The sequence below is a fragment of the Mastigoproctus giganteus genome, chromosome 3, assembly GCF_048544385.1.
Source record: "Mastigoproctus giganteus isolate SK-2022 chromosome 3, ASM4854438v1, whole genome shotgun sequence".
Classification (NCBI taxonomy): Eukaryota; Metazoa; Arthropoda; class Arachnida; order Uropygi; family Thelyphonidae; genus Mastigoproctus; species Mastigoproctus giganteus.
This window is the reverse complement of record NC_143577.1, coordinates 84,452,041-84,477,307: the sequence shown is the minus strand read 5'-3', so window position 1 is coordinate 84,477,307 and position 25,267 is coordinate 84,452,041. Positions and strand designations below refer to the sequence as shown.

The 25,267-nt window shown below is 38.8% G+C and overlaps 1 protein-coding gene across 1 annotated transcript in view; it reads right to left on the bottom strand.

Moving 5' to 3' along the window:
* Window positions 1-25,267, bottom strand: part of LOC150088120 (uncharacterized) — a 1,786,788-nt gene that overhangs the window by 284,297 nt on the left and 1,477,224 nt on the right. The window contains exon 37 of the mRNA XM_090370030.1: window positions 15,380-15,580. Within this exon, the coding sequence (XP_090226156.1) occupies window positions 15,380-15,580 (201 nt within the window). The remainder of the gene's footprint in view (window positions 1-15,379; window positions 15,581-25,267) is intronic.

Sequence of the window (25,267 nt, the reverse complement as noted above, 5' to 3'; positions counted from 1 at the left end):
TTATACTCATCAGTCATTAGGCCTTTAGTACACTCCTACTCTCAATTTTGATCTCCCAATGCTTATGTCACACCAAATTTACTCGGCACTGCACTGTCCAGCGATGTCGACTGGCTTCACTTCCTTGGATTTTATGTGTTTCTTAACTAATTGCATAACTCCTCCTTCCTTCCTATCCTGTCTATCCTTTCTGTACATTTTGTACTCCCCAAATTCCAGTTCTGCATGCCTTATATCTGTGTGACACCACATCTCTGATATCTCAACAATATCTGTCTTTGATGTTTTAAGCAATACCTCAAATTCATCAAATTTATTTACCAAACTCCTAGCATTGGTGTACACACAAGTATACATGCACCTGTTCCTATTCTTAGCTACCTTAAACATAACCCATGTGTTTACTTGTACTGCAATGACTCCCAGCAGTCTCTGAAATATCCTGCATTTTGTTTTCCAGGCTGCTGGTCATTCCAATAGAAGCAGTACAAGAATCACTTTTACCTCTGCCAGTGGCTACTGTTAATCTATTATTCCTTGTATCCGCACAAGCTAGTAGTTTTCCGACCCACCTTACACTGCCTCGATAGCATCAGCAAACATTCTTGCACCCATTCTATCTAAGTGTATCCCATCCCTGTAGAAGCAGTCTCTCCTGTTAACAAGTACAGACCAGGCTGAAGGCGCCTCCATAGCCAGGTTGACAGGAGCAGCAGTGCGTAGCTCACGCTTCTTGATTAGCCCGGGGTTCGAGCCCGTGACCACCAAATACGGAGGATGCGGAAAGGTCAAGGAATGACCACCGCATATCCCCGGAGCAATATGGCCTTAGTTGCTAATGCTCCTAAAAACCAAATAACAACAACAAAAACAACCAGGCTGAAAAAAATTCTACCCCTTGAGCCTTGCACAATTTTTCCAGGGCTGAAGTGATCGACAAGGCTCTCAGCATATACTCCCTCCTATCATGTCTGGGCAGAATTGCAGACACTTTCAAATTCAACCCTGATTCACAGCTTTTTTTCAACAGTGACCTGTACTTGTTAAGTAATTCTGCCGGTCTCATACTCCTAATATCATTAGTGCCAACGTGTACAACCATATTACCTTGTGTGTCCTTAAAAGATGATATCCGCTCTACAACATCATCAACCTTTGCCGCTGGCAGACATACCCTGGTCTTGTTCCACGTATCCTCTTTACAAAGCATGTTTAACTGTTTCTCTGACAATAGAGTCACCAACAACTACTAGTTCTTGTGGGACCTGCGCAATCTGTTTTGGAGGTTGCTGCTGTGTTGTGTGATGACCAGGTGCAAGCTCTGGCATTGATGTGGACAACTGAGAGTTTGATGGGCCCCTCAATTTAGATCCTTCGAGGGCATCCACCCTGTCCTTCAAGCTCTCATATAGGCCCATAACAATGCTGAGTTGTCGCCTGATTTCTTTACACTCCTTGCATCGTGCACACACAAAGACATCCCCCATGGCAATATCATGTCCTGTACCCGATTGCTCCACAAACAACATGCAAGCAGTGCATTTTAGAAGGCTGTGATTCAGAGGGCAACTGTCCCCCTCAGTTCTCCCATTAGCTTGAGCCTTTTGCTTTGCTGCTCTGGTCTGAGTCATGATTTCGATTTAATTTCAATAAAATTTCAATTTCAGTACAAAATTAATACCCTAAACTTGTATCCCAACACAATTATAATGCTATATATATTTTTCGGTATCGAGTAATCTACGAGTTCCGTTTATATAACTTCCGTATCGAGTTATGCATTAATTAATTATGTTATGTTTGCAATCTAAGTCGTGATATGTATTTAGTAAAAAGTACAATTTAATTGACAATGACATTTAACAAAATTAACAGATTTTACTGGTTAATTGATAATATTATATTATAAACTGTACTGTACAAAGCTTACGCGATTGTGGTATGAGGGCTGTTGATACTGATATTGCGATCTAAGTAATTGGCTGAAAAGATTGTTAACAGGAGAGAATGCTTCTACAGGGATGGGATACACTTAAATAGAAAGGGTGGAAGAATATTTGCTGATGCTATCGAGGCAGTGTTAGGTGGGTCAGAAAACTGCTAGCTTGGGAGGGATACACTGACCAATAGACTAACAGTAGCTACTGGCAGAGGTGAAAGTGATTCTTGGACTACTTCTATTGGAATGAGCAACAGCCTGAAAAACAAGATGCAGGGGATTTCAGAGGCTGCTGGGAGTCATTGTGGTACAAGCAAACATATGAGTTGTGTTAGGGTAGCTAAGAATAGGAACGGCAGCTAAACAGAGAAGTCTGACAAAGAATGACAGCAGAAAGAGAAGCATACTGGAACCAAGTGGCAGACGATCTTGAAGTGGCGGCATCCAAGAACGAGTACCGCACCCTCAGATGTCTGAGTGGAAAGACCAAACTGACTAGTGACAACATCAAGAATGCTGATGGGACCTTCGTGCGATCACCATCCGAACGCCTGCAACAGTGGAGTGAATTCTTCAAAGCTTTGTATAATCATGACCCACCTCAGGGACCGCCAGCAACAGCACTCTCGATCGACCCCCCCTGAGGTCTTCATGGTCGATGTTGAGCCTACAGTAGAAGAAGTGAAAGCAGCCATACAATCCCTGAAGAATGGCAGGGCACCAGGAGTGGACCAAGTCACCACAGAAGCGATCAAAGCCGGGGGAGATGTACTGCTTTGCCGACTACACTCGCTCCTCAAAACCATCTGGTGCACTGAACAAATTCCGCTAACATGGAGGAAAGCCATTATCGTACTGATCCACAAGAAAGGTGATAACCAGGACTGCAAGAACTACCGTGGCATCAGCCTCCTTTCCATCATCGGAAAGGTCTTTATGAAGATCATCCAGTCAAGACTGCAAAAACATTGCGAGCAAACCAGTCGAGAAGAACAGGCAGGATTTAGACCCGGGCGAGGATACTGTGATCAAATCTTTGCCATTCGTCAGCTGATGGAGGAGAGGATCTGGTGTGGACAGCGAACCGTCAGTGTTTTCATTGACTTTAGGTCTGCTTTCGACTGTGTCCACCGGCCTGCCTTATGGAAACTACTAGAGGTTGAACATGTACCTCGAAAAGTCATCACACTCCTCCAAACTGCATACACCGGTTTAACCAGCCAGGTGCGCATCCAGAATGATTTATCTGAGGAATTTACCATCCAAACTGGAGTCCGCCAAGGGGATGTAGCCTCCCCGTTGCTTTTCAACATCGTGGTCGACGCCATTATGAGGCAAGCATTCAGAAACAGACAGGGCATACAATATGACAAGGATCACTATGTGACTGACCTGATGTTTGCTGATGATAGTGCTATCCTTGCCGGTAACGACGCTGAAGCCACGGACATCCTCTACGACATTGCCCGCATTGCCCGGCCATACGGTTTGAAGATCAATGCTGGTAAGACAAAGGCCCTGACAACAGATGGGTCGCAAGCCACCATCTATCTCGAAGGCGTCCAGATCGAGCAAGTGCAGGACTTTAAATACCTTGGGTCGCTGGTCCAGGAGAAGAAAGTTGCATCCACCATGGAAATCCACAGCAGAATTGGACAGGCGGCCACTGCATTCGCCTCGCTCAAATGGTGTCTGTGGAAGAGGACCAACATTTCCACAAAGATTAAAATCCGACTCTTCTGAACTTTGATCCTGCCCATTCTTCTTTACGGATCGGAAACATGATTTGTCTCAAGTTAGATTTGAACAAACTTGGGGTATTCCAAATGCGATGCCTGCGGCAGATCTTGGGCATCTCTCTTCGCGACCGCATCACTAATGATACCATCTGTGCCAGATGCCAACAGCAACCAACCATTGCCGACCAAATCCAGAAGCGAAGGCTTAGATGGTTTGGCCACGTATGTAGAATGGGCACGAACAGAATACCATCCACACTCCTTTGGAGACAATGCCCCACCCAATGGAGCATCCAACGGACCGCGCCTAGGAAAATGTGGGCCAAGCAAGTGGAAAATGACTTGAAGAGCCGAAGTCTCGACCTTAACCAGGCCAGGACTGACGCCATGGATCGTAAGGTATGGAAGAACATCACAGAGCAAGTCCGAAACCCTGCGGCACCTACAGCAGCATACTGGTTGCGTGGCCAACCACCTCCCCCAGCTGCCAGCTAAGGACCAAAGAAGAAGAAGAAGAAGAATAGGAACAGGTGCATGTATACTTGCGTGTACACCAATGCTAGGAGTTTGGTAAATAAATTTGATGAATTTGAGGTGTTGGTCAAAACATCAAAGGCAGTTATTGTTGTGATTTCAGAGATGTGGTGTCACACAGATATAAGGAATGCAGAACTGGAATTTGGGGAAAACAATGTGTGCAGGAAGAATAGACAGGAGGGGTTATGCTATTAGTTATGCTATTAGACATCGCGACAGTGCAGTGTTGAGTCAGTTTGGCATGACATAAGCACTGGGAAATCAAAACTAAGAGTAGAAGGGTGTTATAGGCCTAATGACTCCGATGAGTATAATAAAAAACTGTACAGGAAAATAGAGTGGGCCAGTAAATCAGAGAGTCTTATAATGGGAGATTTTAATTTCCCAAACTTTCAAACTCATGAAAACACTCCATGAGTGTTTTCTATATCAGCATGTTCGGGAGGCAAGAAGAGGGAGTAATACTCTTGATCTGATTATCAGTAGTGATTCTTCCTGCATTAAGAATCTGCTGATAAAAGAACCACTAGATAGCAGTGATCACAGTGTGCTGAAGTGAGATTTACACAAAGAGGTAAATCAATGGTAAAGGGAAAGGTTTTTGCTTTCGTTAAGGCGACTACAGAGGTCTGAGATGGTATTTAAATTATAAAAGGTGGGGCTAACTGATGATGTTATCAACAGCAAATTCAAAATGGGAAGCATTCAGAGAATTAGTTTGGAAGCTACTAGGCTTTACATACCAACTAAGAAATATTGTTCAAAATTTAGGCCTGTTGTTTGTTATTTGGTTTTTAGGAACATTAGCAACTAAGGCCATATTGCTCCGGGATATGCGGTGGTCATTCCCTGACCTTTCCGCATCCTCTGTATTTGGTAGTGACAGGCTCGAACCCTGGTCTAATCAAGCAGCGTGTGCTACGCACTGCTGCTCCTTCCCACCTGGCTATGAAGGCACCGGTTTAGGCCTAAATGGATGTCAGATGAACTAATGAGACATGTGGTAGAGAAGAAAAATGCATGGGATACATATAAATTAATCGGTTACATGGAAGCCTACGATAGATATAAGCAGGTCTGTAATCAAGTCACAAAGGAGGTTAGACAAGCAAAGGCAGATTATGAGAAATCTTTAGAAAGAATGCAAAAAAAAAAAAAAAAGCAAAGAGTTCTTTACATATCTCAACTTTAGAAGGAAGGGGATGAATCAGATTGGTCCACTGGATATCGATGGTTCAACTGTTGATGATCTTGCTCAGTTGGCTAACAAACTAAATGAGTATTTTGCATCTGTGTTCACACATGAGAAGTTATTCAGTGAAGGGTATACCAGAGGTGAACTAAACTGTGGCAGTGAGCTAGATGATTTTGTAAGAACTGAGAGGAAAGTGGAGGAGAAATTATTATTATTATTAATAATAATTTCTCTCGATATTATTATTATTATTCACCATATGGCGCAAGGAAGCCTGAGGCTTATGCTGCACCAGCCAGAAAAAAAATAAAATAAAATTCTGAATTATCCCGAGAGAGAGAGAGAGAGAGAGAGAGAGAGAGAGAGAGAGAGAGAGAGAGAAAACATGGGTCAGAAGTAGAAGGGAATCACCAAGAAAGAGAAGAATGATGATATCCAGCTCAGGACCCTGGGTATGCCAAGCCCATACTCACCAGAAAGGCACCTGGGGTGGATGGGATCTATCCAGTTACATTAAATGAGGCAGCAAAAGAAGTAAGCAAATCCTTAGCCATAATCATGAGAGCTTCCTTGGACTCGTGGGAGATACCCATGGACTGGAGATGTGCAAATGTGACCCCAATTCACAAAGGAGGATCAAAGGCTGACACAAGAAATTATAGACCTGTTAGTTTAATATCTGTTCCAGGGAAATTAATGGAGGCACTGGTTAAAGAAGCACTGCAGAATCATCTAGACAAGACTTCAGTTATAGCTCGGACACAGCATAGGTTTATTAAGGGGAAGTCTTGTCTGACCAATTTGATTGGATACTATGATGTGGTCACAAAGCAACTGGATGCAGGTAATAACTTCGATATCATATATTTGGATCTTAGAAAGGCTTTTGATACTTTTACTCATGGAAGACTGCTGCACAAATTGGAGCAGTGTGGCATTGGAGGCAAATTGCTGCTATGGATAAAGGGATGGTTGAGTGAGAGAAGACAGAGAGTGGTAATCAATGGACACTGCTTTTTTGTGGACTAATGTAATTAGTGAAGTCCCTCAGGGTTCAATGTTGGGTCCATTGTTGTTTTCTGTATTTATAAATGATATTGATGATGGCATATCAGGCTTAATGACAAGTTTGCAGATGATACGAAGGTTGGCACAGTTGTTAAGGACACTAATGACAGTACGCTGCTGCAACAGGATCTAGAATAGTTGAGCAGATGGGCTGAGAGGTGGCAAACATTGACAAATGTAAAGTACTACATATGGGAAGCAGTAACCCCAGAGTAATGTATCAACTCTGTGGTACTACACTGACAGTGGGAGAGAATGAAAAGGACCTGGAGGTAATTGTGCAGGCAGATATGAAGTTTTTTGAGCAGTGCAGACGGGCTGCAAGAGTATATAGGAATTTTTCTAGCAGGGATAAGGAGGTGATTATCCCTTTTTATAAGGCAATGGTCAGGCCACAACTTGAGATCTGTATACAGATCTGGAGGCCTCATTTTAAGAAGGATGTAGAGCAGTTGGAATGAGTACAGAGAAGGGCAACAAGATTAGTGAATGGAACAAAGGGTCGCTATTACGAAGAAAGGCTTAAGTTTTGCAGACTACAGTGTTTATTAGACTAGGCACCTGCGAGGTGGTCTGATTAAGGTTTGAGCATACTCAATGCTGATGGGATTCTTCCTCTTGCTAAGATTAATCACCTGAGAGGGCATAAATTCAAATTTAGGAAAGACAGTTGTAGGATAGATGTGAGGAGTTTGCCTTTAGCCAGTGGGTACTTGAATGGTGAAACAGACTAACATTTTTTGTTGTGGAAGTTGATAGCCTAAATACATTTTAGGCTTAGCTGGACAAGTATTTGGAACAGAGGGATGAAATAGGAGCATTTTTTTTTTTTTTTTTTGGCTGATGCTAAATAAGCTTGCTTTCTTGCATTGTATGCCTCTAATAATGCTAATGCTAAAGTCATTATTATTTGTTTTCTCCAGAGTAAGTTCTGAAGGGTAAAAATCAGCAAAGTTGTATAAATGTACGGGAGTTGAATACTAACAAGTCATCAATATATCTGTGAAGTTTTATGTCTGAGAGTAGAGAGATGTCAGACCAGTATAGATATAGGTTAGCTAAGACACAGCTAGCTAGGATACCCATCGGGGTACCTTTGGTTTGCAAGTATATAGAGATTTGACATCAAAAATGTAGTTATTGGAGACAGAGAGATTAATGAGATTGTTCCAATAAACTGAATTACAACCAACAATATGTTTGTAGTTATTGTAAATTCCATTCAAGACCAATTTTAAGCTGGTTAGGTCTATGCTGGTGAATAGACAATTGAAGTCAAAACTTTGCACATGAGAGATGTTATCAGTATTCAGAGCATTAATAACTGGTATATTGTTATTAATTATTCTACTATCAGGAAGGATGTCCATGGTAGGTTTAAGTAACCTTTCCAAAGTTTTGCCAGGTTTATGGGCATAGCTGTATTTGCAGGAAGTAATAAACCTAAAGCTAGTGGGGTTTTTGTGGAACTTGGGTATGAAATAAATATAAGAAAAATTTCCCATTGAAGCCTTCCTACTATTAATTCAGTACTAAATATGATGCTACAATGTTATGTCATCACTGCCACTTGTGCAACCATCTGAAGGATTAAAATGCCATTTTTCCACATTAAAAGAACAATTGGAGGACCTGCATAAACATTTTATCATCATCCCCGTTGATAAAGCCTCCTGCAATTATGACATAATCTGTGAAGCCTTTTTTTCCAAACATTAAATGCAGAACTAAATTCCAGTGCCACCTACAAGTCTAACACTAACAACAGCAGTATCATTACAAACTGATATGCAAACTTTTGACTTCAATAATCTATTCACCAGCATAGACCTAACCAACTTAAAATCGGTCTTGAATGAAATTAACAATAACTACAAACATATTATTGGTTGTAATTCAGTTTATTGGAACAATCTGATTAATCTCAATGTCTCCAATAACTACATTTTTGATGGCAAATCTGTGTACTTGCAAAAAAAAGCTACCACGATGGGTAGCCCCGCTAGCTGTGTCTTAGCTAACCTACATCTATACTGGTCTGAGACCTCTCTACCCTCAGACATAAAATTTTACAGATGTATTGATGACTTGTTAGAATTCAACTACCTTACATTTATACAGGACGTTGCTGATGAACTTACTCTGGAGAAAACAAATAATAATGACTTTTCAGCCAATTACTTAAATCTCGATATCAATATCAACAGCCCTCAAAACACAATCAACATGTACAATAAAAGAGATGCTTTAAGCTTTAATGTAGTCAGTCTTACCCATTTGCACTCTAACATTTGAAAAAAGTACATGTTAACATAATACTCTCCCATTGCATCAGAATTTCAATAATATGCAATAGCAATAGTCTCTTTTCTGACAATAGCAAACTATTCCATAATAAATTGCTATGCAATAATTTCCCTACAGCTTTCCTCTACCATCCTTTCAAAAAAGCAATAAATATTATAAAATTCAAAAATGTATAAACTACAACTTTCATATAAACAACATATTTGTTGTTAGATTATATATTACTTTCAGGCCTATACATAATGTATAGTTATGTACAGGCCTTAAAGTAATATATAATTATGAATTGCTCTGTGTGTCAAGGTATAGAAAGCTTGTGACCATGAATTGGCTATGCACGGGGGTATTGTGTTTTGTGATGTCCTGCTTGCTGTTTTGTTAAGTTTTGTCGATGTTATTATTAGTATTTCAATTTTTTCTTACTTTTACATTTCCTCAATAAAAATACCAATACTGATTTAAACACGAAGCATTTGTCCAGTCTTCCATCCAGGGACCGGCTATAGTATGGGTTTAGCAACCCCAGACAACCCGAGCACAACTATATCCCCTTCTTCCAATTGCTTTCTACTGTTCTTAATTACTACAACTTATTTCTCGTGCGCAATTAGGTTGGCCGAAAGCAATATCGAGATGCTATTCCTCTGCTATCACTCCTTTTTAATTCTTAAACAAAGTTTAGTGTCTTTTCTACACTACCTTGTTAGTCATTGATTCTCCTTTTGCTAGCATTTTGCCTCATCTGTTTAATTGCTTACTTCCCCATCACCCAGGTATGGTTCACTTTAAGGATTTCACACCTTCTTCTTCTTTCCCCCCCTCACTCGGGGATACTTCAACTGATATAAATATATTGTAGAGAGTACTGCCGGCTTTCATCTTTGGGTCTCTGATGTTGCTCTGTAATCACCACACATAGCTAACTTCACTGATTACAGTCTAAGCAAACTGTAAGTTAGCAATAACCTGACTTTATTCCATTTTATAAATTTCATACTGTAATTGGTCTTTTTGAATTCATACCTTCATTCATTTTCTCTTTAACTAGATTTAATTGGCATTATTTTAGTCTTTTAACTCTATTTTATAATTATATATTTATTTATGTTTGAATTTTATTCCTTCCTTTAGGTCAGGTCTCTGCCGGGTCAGCTACAATGTATATGTTTTGCATGAAAAATTCACAATAGAAACAGAGACCCTATTTATTGCAGTGGCTCCTACGGTTTTGGCTGCCAACCCTCTGAAGAAGTGTTAAAATCCTAGGACCCATTACTTTAGGTACCATCATTATTATTTTTATGTTAATCTAATTTAATTTCAGGTTACCTGCTATTACCATGCTGGCATTCTCATTATTTCCATGGAAATTACAATTGACAGGTCAACACCTCTACCTAATACACCAAAAATAAACATTTGTCTGTCTATATATATACACTTTAAAAATGTGTAGTTTGTAGCATATGTATATAGACTGCTGCCCTGCACGTTTTGGAGCAATTGAAAAAGATCCCTTTCATAAAATTTCCCTATTTTTCTCTCAACTGCTTAGTTTGCTTCTAGACAATATAATATTGCTACTACACTTGGTCGTCGACTTACGACCTATGCGACTTACGACTGGCCGCACTTACAACCAGCTGTGACTAGGCGTAGAAACGAAGGTATGTACAGTATCGCTAAATAAAAGATGAAACATTACTGTATTTAAAATGAAAAATAAAAGATGATAAAAATTTAAAAGATTATAAAAATAAATTATAAAGATGATAAAAGATTAGAAAGGTTAAAAAATACTGTTAATAAATATATGGCCGACATATGACCAGATCGACTTACGACCTGTCAGTCAGAACAGAAGTCGGTCGTACGTCGACGACCAACTGTATATTTATACTTCATATATATCTATATGTATATGAAGTGTGAGAAAATCGTTCAGGGTTCACTTTGTACCTTAGAACTGCAATGTCATATTGGGTTGTTATTTGTTACATGTTTTTTTGATTGATTCATCTAGCCATAGAATTACAGTGCTCAAGGTGTACTGTACTGTAATTCTATATTGTACAGCTCTACATCCTTCTTAATATGAGGCCTCCAGACCTGTATACAGTACTCAAGGTGTGGCCTGACCATTGCCTTATACAAGGGATAATCACCTCCTTATCCCTGCTAGAAAAATTCGTATGTATCATTGACAAGACACCATGAGCTACACTTGCAGACTGTCTGCACTGCTCAAAAAACATCATATTTGCCTGCACAATTACCCCCAGGTCCTTTCGTTCTCTACCACTGTCAGTGTAGTACCACAGAGTTGATACATCACTCCGGGGTTACTGCTTCTCATATGTAGTACTTTACATTTTTCAATGTTAAACTTCATTTGCCACCTCTCAGCCAATCTGCACAACTTTTCTAGATCCTGTTGCAGTAGCATACTGTCATTAGCGTCATTAACAACTCTGCCAACCTACGAATTATCTGCAAACTTGCACATTAACCCTGATATTTCATCATCAATATCATTTATAAATACAGAAAGCAACAATGGACCCAATACTGAACCCTGAGGGACTCCACTAATAAAATTAGTCCACAAAGAGCAGTGTCCATTGATTACCACTCTCTGTCTTCTCTCACTCAACCATCCCTTTATCCATAGCAGCAATTTGCCTCCAATGCCACACTGCTCCAATTTGTGCAGCAGCCTTCCATGTGCAACAGTATCAAAAGCCTTTCTAAGATCCAGATATATGATATCAAAGTTATTCCCTGCATCCAGTTGCTTTGTGACCACATCATAGTATCCAATCAAATTGGTCAGACAAGACTTCCCCTTAACAAACCGATGCTGTGTCCAAGCTATAACTGGTCTTGTCTAGATGATCCTGCAGTGCTTCTTTAACCAGTTCCTCCATTAATTTCCCTGGAAAAGAAGTTAAACTAACAGGTCTATATTTACTTGTGTTGACTTTGATCCTCCTTTGTGAATTGTGGTCATATTTGCACATCTCCAGTCCATGGGTATCTCTCCTGAGTCCAAGGAAGCTCTCATAATTATGACTAAGGGTTTGCTTACTTCCTTTGCTGCCTCCTTTAATATACATGGATAGATCCCATCCACCCCAGGTGCCTTTCTTATGTTTATCTTCAACAATTTCTCCTCCATTTTCCTCTCAGTTATTACAAAATCATCTAGCTCACTGCCAGAGTTTAGTTCACTTCTGGCATTCCCCAGCCTGAATAACTCCTCATGTGTGAATGCAGATGCAAAATATTCAATTAGTTTGTTAGCCACATGAGCAGGATCATCAACAGTTGAACCATTGATATCCAGTGGACCAATCTGATTCATCCCTTTCCTTCTAGAGTTTACATAGGTAAAGAACTCTTTGCATCCTTTGCCAAAGATTTCTCATAATCTGCCTTACATTGCCTAACCTCCTTTGTGACTTGGTTACAGACCAGCTTATATCTATCATAGGCTTCCATGTCACCCATTAATATATATGTATCCCATGCATTTTTCTTCTCTACCACATGTCAGATGTGACATCCATCTTGAACAATATATCTTAGTTGGTATGTAAAGATTAGTAGCTTCCATGATTAATTCTTTGAATGCTTTCCATTTTGAGTTTGCTGTTGGTCATCATCAGTTGGTCCCACCGTATAGAATTTAAATACTGTCTCATATCTCCATAGTCGCCTTTACAAAAGCAAAAACCCTTCCCTTTACCCTTGATGGTAGTTACCTCTTTGAGTAAATCACACTTCGACACACTGTGATCACTGCCACCTAGTGGTTCCTTCATCTGCAGATTCTTAATGCATGAAGAATCACTACTGATAATCAGATCAACAATATTACTCCCTCTAGTTGCCTCCCAAACATGCTGATATAGAAAACAATCATACAATAAATCCACAAAATCCTTGTTAGTGTGTGAGTGACCAAACCACAAATTCCAGTCAATATTCAGGAAATTAAAATCCCCCATCATAAGACTCTCTGATTTACTGGTCCACTCAATTTCCCTGTACTGTTTTTTTATTATACTTATCAGAGTCATTAGACCTATAACACACTCCTACTCTCAATTTTGATTTCCCAGTGCTTATATTACACCCAGCTGACTCGACACTGCACTGTTCAGCGATGTCGACTGGCTGTACCTCCTTGGATTTTATGTGTTTCTTAACTAATAGCATAACCCCTCCTCCCTTCCTATCCTGTCTATCCTTTCTGTACACATTGTACTCCCCAAATTCCAGTTCTGCATTCCTTATATCTGTGTGGCCCCATGTCTCTGATATCCCAACAATATCTGCCTTTGATGTTTTGACCAATACGTCAAATTCATCAAATTTATTTACTAAATTCCTAGAATTGGGGTACACACAAGTATACATGCACCTGTTCCTATTCTTAGCTACTCTAAACCAACCCATGTGTTTACTTGTACCAGAATGACTCTTGGCAGTCTCTGAAATTCCCTGCATCTTGTTTTCCAGGCTGCTTGTGATTCCAATAGAAGCAATGCACACAGAGGTGAAAGAATCACTTTCACCTCTGCCAGTGGCTACTGTTAATCTATTAGTCCATGTATCCCCCCCCAATCTAGCAGTTTTCCTACCCACCTAACACTGCCTCGATAGCATCAGCAAATATTCTTGCACCCTTTCTATTTAAGTGTATCCCATCCCTACAGAAGCAGTCTCTTCTGTAATAAGCACAGACCACGCTGAGAAAAATTCTGAGAGCTTGATGGGCCCTCATTAATTTTCTGAAGGGCATTTATCCTGCACTTCAAACTCTCATAGACACCCATCAGAATGCTGAGTTGGCACCTAATTTCCTCACAGTCTCTGCACCTAGCATACACAAAGACATTCTCCTTGGCTAGATCATGTCCAGTCCTTGACAGATCCACAAACATTTCACATTTCGCGCATTTTTTTAGATTGTGATGTATTGTTGAATCACCCCCTTCAGTTCTCCCCCGAGCCACAGCACTCTGGCTAATCTGTGACTCAGTAGTGAATTTTTTCAGACCAGGAGGCAAAGAACATGTTTTCGGGCCCCTACCTTAATTAATGAAAATTGCAAAAAGAGGAGACAGCCAAAGATGCCAGGATCCTAAGGGGCCTGGGCGTGGAGGCAATTGTCTTACCTGCCTACATGGTAGTTACACCACTGGTGTGACTGTTGCTTTGCTGCTCTAGTCTGAGTCATGATTCTGTTTAAGTACAATTTAGTTAACAATGAAATTTAATGAGATTAATAAATTTTACTGATTAATTGATGTTACTATACTATATTACACTAAGCTAACATATTTCTAATAAAGTGCTAAGTGTTTTGCTATATAGTGTTATGTTAAACTCAAGCTTGATAGCTTAAATAAATTTAAGGCTGAACTAGACAAACATTTGGAATGGCTGGATAGGTGAAATGAGAATTTTTTTTTTTTTTTGGCTGATGCTCTATAAGCTTGCTTTCTTGCATCATATGTCTCAACTAATGCTAATGCTATCTAGTTTGCGATATACGTTATGCTATTCTGTATCATGTAACAATGGCAGCATGTTACAAATGGTAAAATCTACGGACACTAAGTATTAACTTTCCAAATCACTATCTAAATTCAAAATAAACGAAGGAGCTTGACTAGGACTATAAGCTACTTGTAGAAATAAATTAATACAACAATTAAGTCAATAAAGTGGCTAAATACAATTAAAAACTTAGTGTTCACCAGAGCTACAAAATCATGTCCCTTGTTTTGATGACACCTCGTATATATATCATAATTGTATTTCTAAAATGTTATGGAAAAAGTAAAACTTGCACTTTAACTTTGATTTGGAAAATATAACCTATTATGAGTCATTCATTAGAACCATGTTTCTTTGCAATACCTGTCAACAAAACCAATATGAGAATATGTTGCAGGTAAGATTGATACCCAAGTTGACTAATAGAGAGACTGCAGTATGACAATGCCCATTTGTATATTTTCATGCCAGCTGTACACAAATTCCTAAGTCATGGATATTCCATTGGCATGAGAATGAAATCTTTCCAGTTCGATGGAATGGCCATGATTCTCTAACATCACCATCACCAATAGTATGACTCAATGCTTCTGATCTCACCAGGCCAGCCAATGCAATGTGTATGTGTTTGTGGTGGTGGTGGGGGAGAAATGCTGAAAATAATTTTAACACCAATGACGACTTACATGTTGAAGTTACTATTCATTCATGTTAAATCTAAGGTGATACAGAAAACATTAAAAGAGGACTTGGCAGTACAACCAGATCTCATTAAACTATGGTGGTACCCACATCTGATCTAAAGGTAAGAAAGGATGTTTTTTTTTTGCTCACTTTGTTTACTACCTTTACACATTTTTTGTAGGAAAAAATCTCACTAGAATTGTAAATTATAAAAGCAGTTGCTACAAAAGAAACATCATCATTACTCTACATAATGTTTTCAAAACAATTATGAGCTGTTTATGAGTGTAATGTATGAAACAAACAATTAATTTGCAACAATAAAAATTTACAGTGACCTACCTTTCTCTTCAGAGGGTTCTTCTGTCACTTCTTCAGGTTCAGCTGTAGTACTAGAGACAGTAGCAGTTGTTGGTTCTGATTTTTCATCATACGGTAGACTTGAAACTGAAACTTGACTTGTATCCATTTCTCCCGATAGCCATGTTTCTGATTCAGTTAGTTTAGTCATTTCCCGAACTTCCTGAGGTAATTCTTCCATTTCTATGAAAATGCAAAATATAAGAAACAACAAAGTTACAGGACAATATTTCATATTGAAATAAAGGAGCTGAAGCATTGATAAAAAAAAAATTATCAAAATTCATAATAGCCATATCAGACCATTATAAAAAAAAAAAAAAAAAAACATGAGGAACATTAACAATGGAAGTATCATCAGACTATCATATGTGTATTAGCATTACCATTAGTAGAGGCATACAATGCAAGAAAACAAACTTATACAGCATCAGCCAAAAAAAAAAAAGAAAAAACCCTTCTCATTTCACCCATCCAGTCACTCCAAATGTTTGTCCAGTTTTTCCTTTGATTTATTTAAGCCATCAATTTCCACAATGACAAATGGAAGTATGTTACAGCAATCAACCACCCACACTGGCTAAAGGAAAATTTGCAGATAAAGGAACCATTGGGTAACAGTGATCACAGTGTACTGATGTGGGATTTACTTAAAGATGTAACTACCATCAAGGGTAAAGGGAAGGGCTTTTGTAAAGGTGACTACAGTGGTTTCAGAGAGTTTTTAAATTCTATACAGTGGGACTAATTGATGATGTTATCAACGGTGAATTCTAAATGGGAATCCTTTAGGCACTTAATCTTGGAGCCTACTAGGCTTTTCATACCACCTAAGAAATACTGTTCAAGGTTAAGGAAAAAATTTATGTCCAATGAATTAATGAGGGTCGTGGCAGAGAAGAAAAATGCATGGGATGCATATAAATTATCAGGCGACATAGAAACCTACGACAGATATAAGCTAGTCTCTAATCAAATCACAAAGCAGATTAGGTGACACAAAAGCCTATGGAAAATATAACTGGTCTGTAATCAAGTCACAAAGAAGGTTAGGCAAGCAAAGGCAGATTATGAGAAATCTTTGGCAACGGATTCAAAGAAAAACAGCAAAACGTTCTTTACTTATGTAAACTCTAGAAGAAAAAGGATGAATCATATTGGTCCATTTAACATGGATGGTTTGACTATTAATGATCATGCTCAGGTAGCTGATAAACTGAATGAGTATTTTGCATCTACGTTCACACATGAGGAGTTATTCAAGGAGAGGACTGCCACAAGTTTAACAAACTCTAACAGGGAGCTAACTGAGAGCAAAGTGGAGGAGAAATTGTTGAAGTTAAACATAAAGAAGGCAGCAAAGGAAGTAAATAAACCTTTAGCCATAATTATGAGAGCTTCCTTGGATTCAGGGAAGGTCCCCACGGACTGGAGGTTTGCAAATATATCAACAATTCACAGAGTGGGTCTCAAAAGGGGACATAAGTAACTATAGACCTGTTAGTTTAACTTGGCAAGTTAAACTAACCAGAGAAAATAATGAAGTCACTGGTTAAAGAAGCATTGCAGGATCATCTAGACATGACTGCAATAATAGTTAAGATACAGCATGGGTTTGTTAAAAGGAGGTCTTGTCTGACCAATTTGATTGGATACTATGATGTGGTCACAAAGGAACCAGATGCAAAAAATAATTTGGATATCATATACTCGGGTTTCAGGAATGCTTTTGATATGTTACACATGGAAGACTGCTGCAGAAATTGGAGCAGAATGGCATTAAGCAGCAAGTTGCTACAATGGATAAAAGGGTGGTTGAGTGGGAGAAGACAGATGGTGGTAATCAAAGCACACTGCTCTTCATGGACTAATGTTATGAGTGGAATTTGCCAGGGTTCGGTGCTGGGCCCTTGTTGTTTTGTGTATTCATCAATGATATTGATGAAGGTATATCAGGCTTAATGTCTAAGTTTGCAGATGATAAAAAGGTTGGCAGGATTGTTAACGACAGTAAAGACGGTGTGCTACTCCAACTGGATCTAGGTAAGTTGAGCAAATGGGCTGAGAAGTGGCAACTGAAGTTTAAAATCGACAAATGCAAAGTACTGCATATGGGTAGCAGTACCACTTGTGTGCTACTATACTCAGGGAAGTGGAAAGTGAAAAAGACCTGGGGTAATTGTGTAGTCAGATATGAAGTTCGCTGAGCAGTGCAGATGAGCTGACAGAGCAGGTGATGGATTTTTGTCAATGAAAAATAGGAATTTTGCAAGCAGAGACAAGGAGGTGATTATCCCATTGTACGAGGCAATGGTCAGGCCTCACCTTGAGTACTGTGTACAGGTCTGGAGGCCTTGTTTTAGGAAGGATGGAGAGTTGCTAGAATGAGTACAAAGACGGGCATAAAGATTGGCGAGGGGAACAAAGGGGTGCTCTACCCAAGAAAGGGTTTAGTTCTGCAAATTACTGTACCTGGAGACTAGGCACATGTGAAGTGTTCTAATTGAGGTGTATAAGGCCTTGAATTTGTTGAGCAAGCTCAATGCTGATGGGATTCTTCCTCTTGCTCAGATTAAGAACTAAGGGGGCATAAAATAAAATCGAGGAAAGACAGTTGTAGAACAGATTGCTGAAAAAGACTTCCATCTTTTGTTGTGGAAGTTGATAGCTTAAATAAATTTAAGGCTGAGCTGGGCAAAATTGGGGTGATGGATGGGTGAAATGTGAGGGTTTTTTTTTTTTTTTTTTTGGCTGATGTTATGTTTGCTTATATGCCTTAGCTAATGTATGCTAATTTCACTTCCACTTTCCAGTCAGTTATCACAAAATCATTTAGCTCCCAGTTAAAGTTCGATAAACTTCTCGCATCCCTTTTTCTAAAGAATTCCTTGTGCATGAATGTAGATGCAAAATACTTGTTCAGTTTCTCAGCAATCTGAGCAGGATTATCAACAGCCCAACCATTGATATCGAGTGGATCAATTTGATTTCTCCTCTCTTTCTAGTGTTTACATAAGTAAAGAAGTCTTTGCTGTTTTCCTTTACATCTTTCGCCAAAGATTTCTCATAATGCACCTTTACTTGGCCTGACCTCCTTTGTGACTACATTACAGGTCAGATTATATCTACCATAGGCTTCTGTGTCACCCGATAATTTATATGCATCCCATGCATTTTTTCTCTGCCAAGAGTCTCATTAGTTTATCTGACATTGAAGAGTATTTCTTAGTTGATAGGAAATGCCAAGAACGTTCCGTGATTAATTCCTTGTATGCTTCTCATTTACTATTTGCTGATGGTGACATCATCAGTATGTCCCACTGTATAGAATTTAAAAACTGTCTGAGATCACTGTAGTCACCCTTACGAAAGCAAAATCCCTTCGCTTTACATCTGATGGTAGTTACATCTTTGAATAAATCACACATCAGTACACTGTCATTACTGCCACCTAGTGGCTCCTTTATCTGTAAATTCTTAATGCATGAATAATCACTGCTGATAATCAGATCAAGAGTGTTATTCCCTCTTGTTGCCTCTCTAACATGCTGCTGTAGAAAATAGTCATCCAATAAATCCACAAAAACCGTGCTAGTCTCTGAATGACCCACCTACAAGTTCCAGTCAATATTTAGAAAGTTAAAATCCCCATTATAATATATTCTGATTTACCAGCTCACTCTATTTCTCTGTATAGTGTTCATTGTGATCATCAGGGTCATTAGGCCTATAACACTCTCCTACCCTCATTTTTTGCTTTCCCAGTGCTTATGTCACACCAAACTGACTCAACATTGTACTGGCCACCCATGTCAACTGGACACCCTGCCTTGGGTTTTACGTGCTTCTTAACTAAGAGAACAGCCCCTCCCCCCTCATATCCTATCTGTATACACTGTACTCCCAATATTCAAATTCTGCCTCTTATAACTGAGTGACACCACATGTCTGATATACTGACAATATCGACATTTGGTGATTTGATTACTTTTAGTTACTCTAACACAGCCCATGTATTTACTTGTTTCATAATGACTCCCAGCATTCCTTGAAATCCCCAGCACCTTGCTTTCAAGGTTGCTGCTCATTCCAGTAGAAGCAGTGGAAGAATCACTTTCACCTCTGACTGTGGCTATTGTTAATTATTAGTCTATGTTCCCCCCTCCCACAAGCTAGTAGTTTTCCAACTCACCTAACACTACTTCAATAGCATCAGAAAATATTCTTACACGCTTTCTATTTAAGTGTATCCCATCCCTGTAGAAGTGTCTCTCCTGTGAACAAGCACACACCACACTGAGAAAAATTCTACCCCATAAGCTTTGCACAATCTCTCCAGAGCCAATATTGATTGACAAGGTTCTCATCATATACTCCTTCCTATCGTGTCTGGGCAGAATTGCAGACACTTTCAAATTTAATCCTAACTCGCAACTTTTTTTGACACTGCCCTGTGTCAAAAAAAGTGAGGCAGGCTGCCAGAGCAAGTCATGGGGTCTTGTCAATGATATACATGAATTTTTCTGGCAGGGATAAGGAGATGATTATCCCATTGTATAAGGCAATGAACATGCTACATCTTGGGTATTGCATACAGGTCTCAAGGCTTTGTTTTAGGAAGGATGTAGAGCTGCTGGAACAGGTACAGAGAAGGGCTATGAGGTGGGTGAGGGGAACAAAGGGGTAGTCTTACCAAGAAAGGCTTCAGTTTTGCAAACTGCTGTCTCCAGAGACTTCAGCACCTGCAAGATGATCTGAATGAGATATTTAAGGCTTTGAATGGTTTGGGCAAACTCAATGCTGATGGGATCCTTCTTCTTCTTGCTCCGACTATGTGCACGAGAGGGAATAAAATCAAACTGAGGAGGGATAGTTGCAGAATAGATATGCAGAAGTTTGCCTTCAGCCAACCAGTGGGTTACTGCTGGAATAAGCTTCTATCCATTGTTGTGGAAGTGGATAGTCTGAATAAATTCAATGAAGAACTAGCAAAACTATTGGAGGGAATGGACAAGTAAAATGGATTTTTTTTTTTTTTTTTTGGCTGATGCTTGCTTTCTTGCATCAGTTTCCACTACTAACACTAAAACATTTCCCAACTGAAGGTGTAACAGACTTGTATTAGCTGTTTAATAAACTAAATATATATTACAGTTTTTGTAACTGTAAGCCAGTAAAGGAGACATTCATTTCACTGGTGATTTTAGTTTGTCACTTTGTCACTTCTGGAATATTCTTTTAGTTATTCCTCTACTTCTATGTTGCCCACATGGTGGAGTTTCATTTCTATTTTTCTATTTAATTTACAAATTTCTTTAAACTATCAGGTTTATTAATCTTTGCACCTGATATTATGTCCCAGTTTTATTCTTTTCTGTGTTTACTTAATTTCATTTGGCCTGGCATAATGGTCTTTTCTAGTATATTCTAGTCTCATAGTATATATTTTTTATGTATGTGCATGATCATGCTGTCAGTCAGATTTTGCTGTTTTCCGTACCTTTTTTCTTAAAATCTACTTCACTGTCTGGAATGTTTTTCATCTACAATTTTTCATCAGCTTTCAAAATTTCTACATTTTTTGGTTCTTCTTTTTAAAAATTTTTAATATCATATTAATTACCTGGAAGCCTTTACTATATGAATTTTGAAAAAGAATTATTATGTAGTTATTCTCACTAAAGGTATATGGGTATTTATATTTGTGTCCAGGCATTTTTGGTTCATTTTTCATGGCTTCAGATGCTCAGGGATGTATTTGCTTAATTGTTGTTGTAATGGTGGGGCTACAACTGCTCAGCAAAAGCTTGTTGAGGAGTATCAAAATGCTATTTTCTTCCTTCACCTGCAGGAGAGTCTTTCTAGCTTTCCCCCTGAAGAGATTATTATTATTATTATTAGCCATATGGTACAAGGAAGCCTGAGGCTTATGCTGTACCAGGCAAAAGAGAGAGAGAGGGAGAAGTAAAATGAAATCACCAAGAAAGAGAAGAATGATGATATCCAGCTAAGGACCCTAGGTGAGCCAAGCCCATACTCACCAGATGTGAGCCCCTGGGGAAATATGGAGCATTACTGGCCAAATTTATCTTTATACTTCTTTCTGGGTATATCAATTAATTCCTTATGTATGACAAACATGCCAGTCACACCCAATTAAGCAGACTTTATTTTATTCTTCTCTAAATTTGTCATTTCAGCTTGTGACAACTTAAAGGAGATATACCATCTTACTGGCATCTAGTATTTTCACTTCTGAAATTTCTTCCAATCATTCTATATACTTTCATTTTGTGATAACTTGAAGTCTGAAAGGAGACATACTGTCTCATTGGCATTTTGGAGTTTTCCATTTTCCCTCTTATTATTCCATGTACTTTAGATATAGGCAGATTATTTCATTAAAAACTGGCATTACTGGCATTAAACTTCAGGTTGACTTGGAGAGACAAGCCATATAACCTTTTCAGGCTTAATTTTCTCTATGGTCAGCAGTGGTAAGAATATCACATGTGTTACACATTAAACTCTATATGCATACATCAAAAACATTAATAAATATTAAAAACAGTATGGGCTCATCCAAAAGTGACCCACTCACAACATTAACCCATGAAGAGCAGTGACCATTAATAACTACTTTGTCTCCTGCTGCTTAAATATTCCTTTATCCATAGCAGTAACTTGTTCCCAATGCTACAGTAAAAAAAAAAACAAAAACCCAAGAAGTAGAAGATAAAGGATTGAATGCTGTAGGTTGTGAATGCTGAATTCCTATTATTTTTGTTTCATGTTGGTGTTATCTATATGGTGCAAGGAAGCCTAGGAAGGTTTTTTTTTTTTGCCAGCTGTTCAAAAATTAATAAGCCACTAATTTGACTCCCTCCTGCTGTTAGTATTGATCCAGCTGAGCTTTGAATTTCCCCAAATGGTCAGCCTAAACCACCTGTGGAGACAACTTATTCCAATAATTAATAACTCACTGGCCAAAACAAAACTTCTCGCAACCCAGTCTCCTACTGCAATTCGAATTTATGGTCTCAAGTTCTGGCCTCATTTATAACAGCAAAATTTTGCCTTCATTCATTTTACTTTCACTTCTCAAAAGCTTTATATATCTTAATCAAATCTCCTCCAAGGTTTCTTGTTTCCAAGCTCTGCAGCCCACATATTTGAAGTTTTTTTTTCTCATATGAGTTCCGTTTTGCTGATCTCACCAGGCATATTACCTACCTTTGGACCCTTTCAAAAAGCTTAATGAAAGTATCAGCTAGCCTGTTTGTGAAGCTGGCCCACCACATTCTTAGTGGGCCAGTTTAACATTATCCTTGGCTTTAATGTGCTCCAAGAATTCTACAACTGTTACCTCCCCTAGATAGGTGTGACTGGCATTTATATTGAATGTTCTAGGTTTGACACTGACCAGCTGTTGTCGATGACTAATTTCTTTGGATAGTAGAGGGGTATGCTGTCGTCTTTATTTTTGAACGATGAAGGGAAATCAATTACCACTGGGGAGAAATGCTGACCCTTCTATTATTGCTGATGTTAAAAGAAGAGTTGTCCTGCATTACAAAAGATTCAGTGAACTCTCTTCTCTCCTGTTGGGGCTCCTCTATAGCTAGGAATGATGGCAAGAGGGCTATTCCACATAATATCACTGCTATTAATGTTGTCCAGTTGGGTCTCTTTGTCATGTCCTGCAAACTATTCATTTTAGACTTTTATTTAGTGCTTCCTGGCTACTCCTGCTTTTTCTATCAACACCTGGTTGGTAAGGGAGTGTGAAACTCTTCACCAGACTACTGAAGCTTTATATCATTTTGTCCATTTTTTTCTTCATAAACTGGATGGGGTATATTCGCTCATGGTTGGGATTTAAGTATTTTGGGAATGTTTGACTTTCAGGAGCCATGAGCTATGTGCATAGATGACCTTTGGAGTGAGGCTATTGATTATTTTTGCTTTTATGCTCTGTGGGGGTTGTTGTTGTTATTATATAGTTTTTGGGAGCATTAGCAACTAAGGCCATATTGCTCCGGGGTCATTCCCTTTCCGCATCCCCGGAAAGGGAATGACCTTTCCGGGGATGCGGAAAGGTCATTCCCTGACCTTTCCGCATCCTCCGTATTTGGTGGTCATGGGCCCGAGCCCCGGTCTAATCAAGAAGTGTGTGCTACGCACTGCTGCTCCTGCCTACCTGGCTACAGAGGTGCCCGTCTGTGGGGAGGGGTGATTTGAGTTGCAGTTATAACTGACTATTTTTCAGTTTTTACTGATGGATCTAGAAATTGTTATGCATTGTTAAAACTGATCTCCAGGTGAACTGAATATTGTTGTTTTAGAAAATTATGGAATTCTTTCCTTTCAGTTTCTCTTTGCCATGGAGTCCTTTAGATGCAAATGAGAGTAAATCATGAATCAGAGTACATATCCATATACAATTCAGTACATATCCATAACTTGGATATGTACTGAAAGTTTACAAAGCTATCTCAAACTCTGAGATGTATGTCTTTGTTAGTATGGAGAGAAACAAAATTCCCTAAATTGAGACGATCCCACTTTAAAACAGTGATCTCGATATTTTAAACCTAACTGGTCAGTTGTGCTGTCTATTATATAGGTCTGGAATGCTATATGAATCCCACACTCCTTTTAAAAGATGATATCTTGAAAATAAGACATCCTAAAGCATGTGATCTGCACTTGTATATAGAAGGAACCTATTCAAAATACAGTAATACCCCGAAGTTACGCGATAGGTGGGTTCGACGAAAATCGCGTAAGTCGAATTCGCGTAAGTCGGGGTACAACTTTGCATATAAATACATATAAATTTTGCTTAATTGGGACCAAGGACTAACAAAAACACTAGTTTAGAAGAAAAATATTAATAAAATTGCAGTTCTTTATACATATTAATACAAAATATGTATTAAAAAAACAAATGACTTACGTAAAAAAGTTATTTCGATGTCGATGGCTTCATAAAATCTAACAAATTCGTCTGACGACATAGCGCCTTCTTTTTTTCATGCAGAATTTCGTCGTAGCAAGCTAATAATTTTTTTATTCCTTGCTTTGTAGCTATAACGCGTTCTTCGTTGGAGTCTACGTTTTCTAAAATTTTTAAGCCCTTTACAATTGAGCCCTTTTCAATTTTCAACCTGTCAAGTTTGCAATTGTCATGTGCTTTTCGCCGTTGCTTCATTTAGGCCTGTAGCAGGTGCAATATCACATGGTCTTTCATTTCGCTCAAAGTGTTTCACAATTTCATATTTTTTCTCTATCGACAGAGGCGGACTGGCCATAAGCCTTACCGGGGAAACCCCGGTGGGCCGGTGTGATTTTGGCCATAAACATAGTATGAGGCCACTATAAATTTTCCCGGGTAAGAATTTTTGATCCAGTCCGCCTCTGTTTATCGACAATTGCTTTTCTTTTTCTCTCTGAATCTGCAGTGTCTTCACCAGGACGCTTCCTTTTCACACCTTTTAATTAAGTATTTTACTCATTTTTAGGGAATAAAGCACGATTACAAAACGAGGAGGCACGCATTGATACGCATAAACAAAGCTGCGCGCATGTAGCAACTGAATAAACAACACCATAAAGGCAGAGATACACTATTAACACCTCACATTTCTAGGGGTTACTACCATAAAACAATAAAAATCCAGTTGCGTTTCTGCTAGTGAAATCTGTTACAAACTGGTAGTAAACTCGATCTAATTGCATTTGCGATTATACCGATAGCTGGAATTGTGTTGGTTTTTACATTATTATGGTGAAATGTGTTTCCCCTTCACTGATATAAAAAACATAAAAGCAGCAAAGTTGAATTTTATTCATCTTTCGCTCTCATTC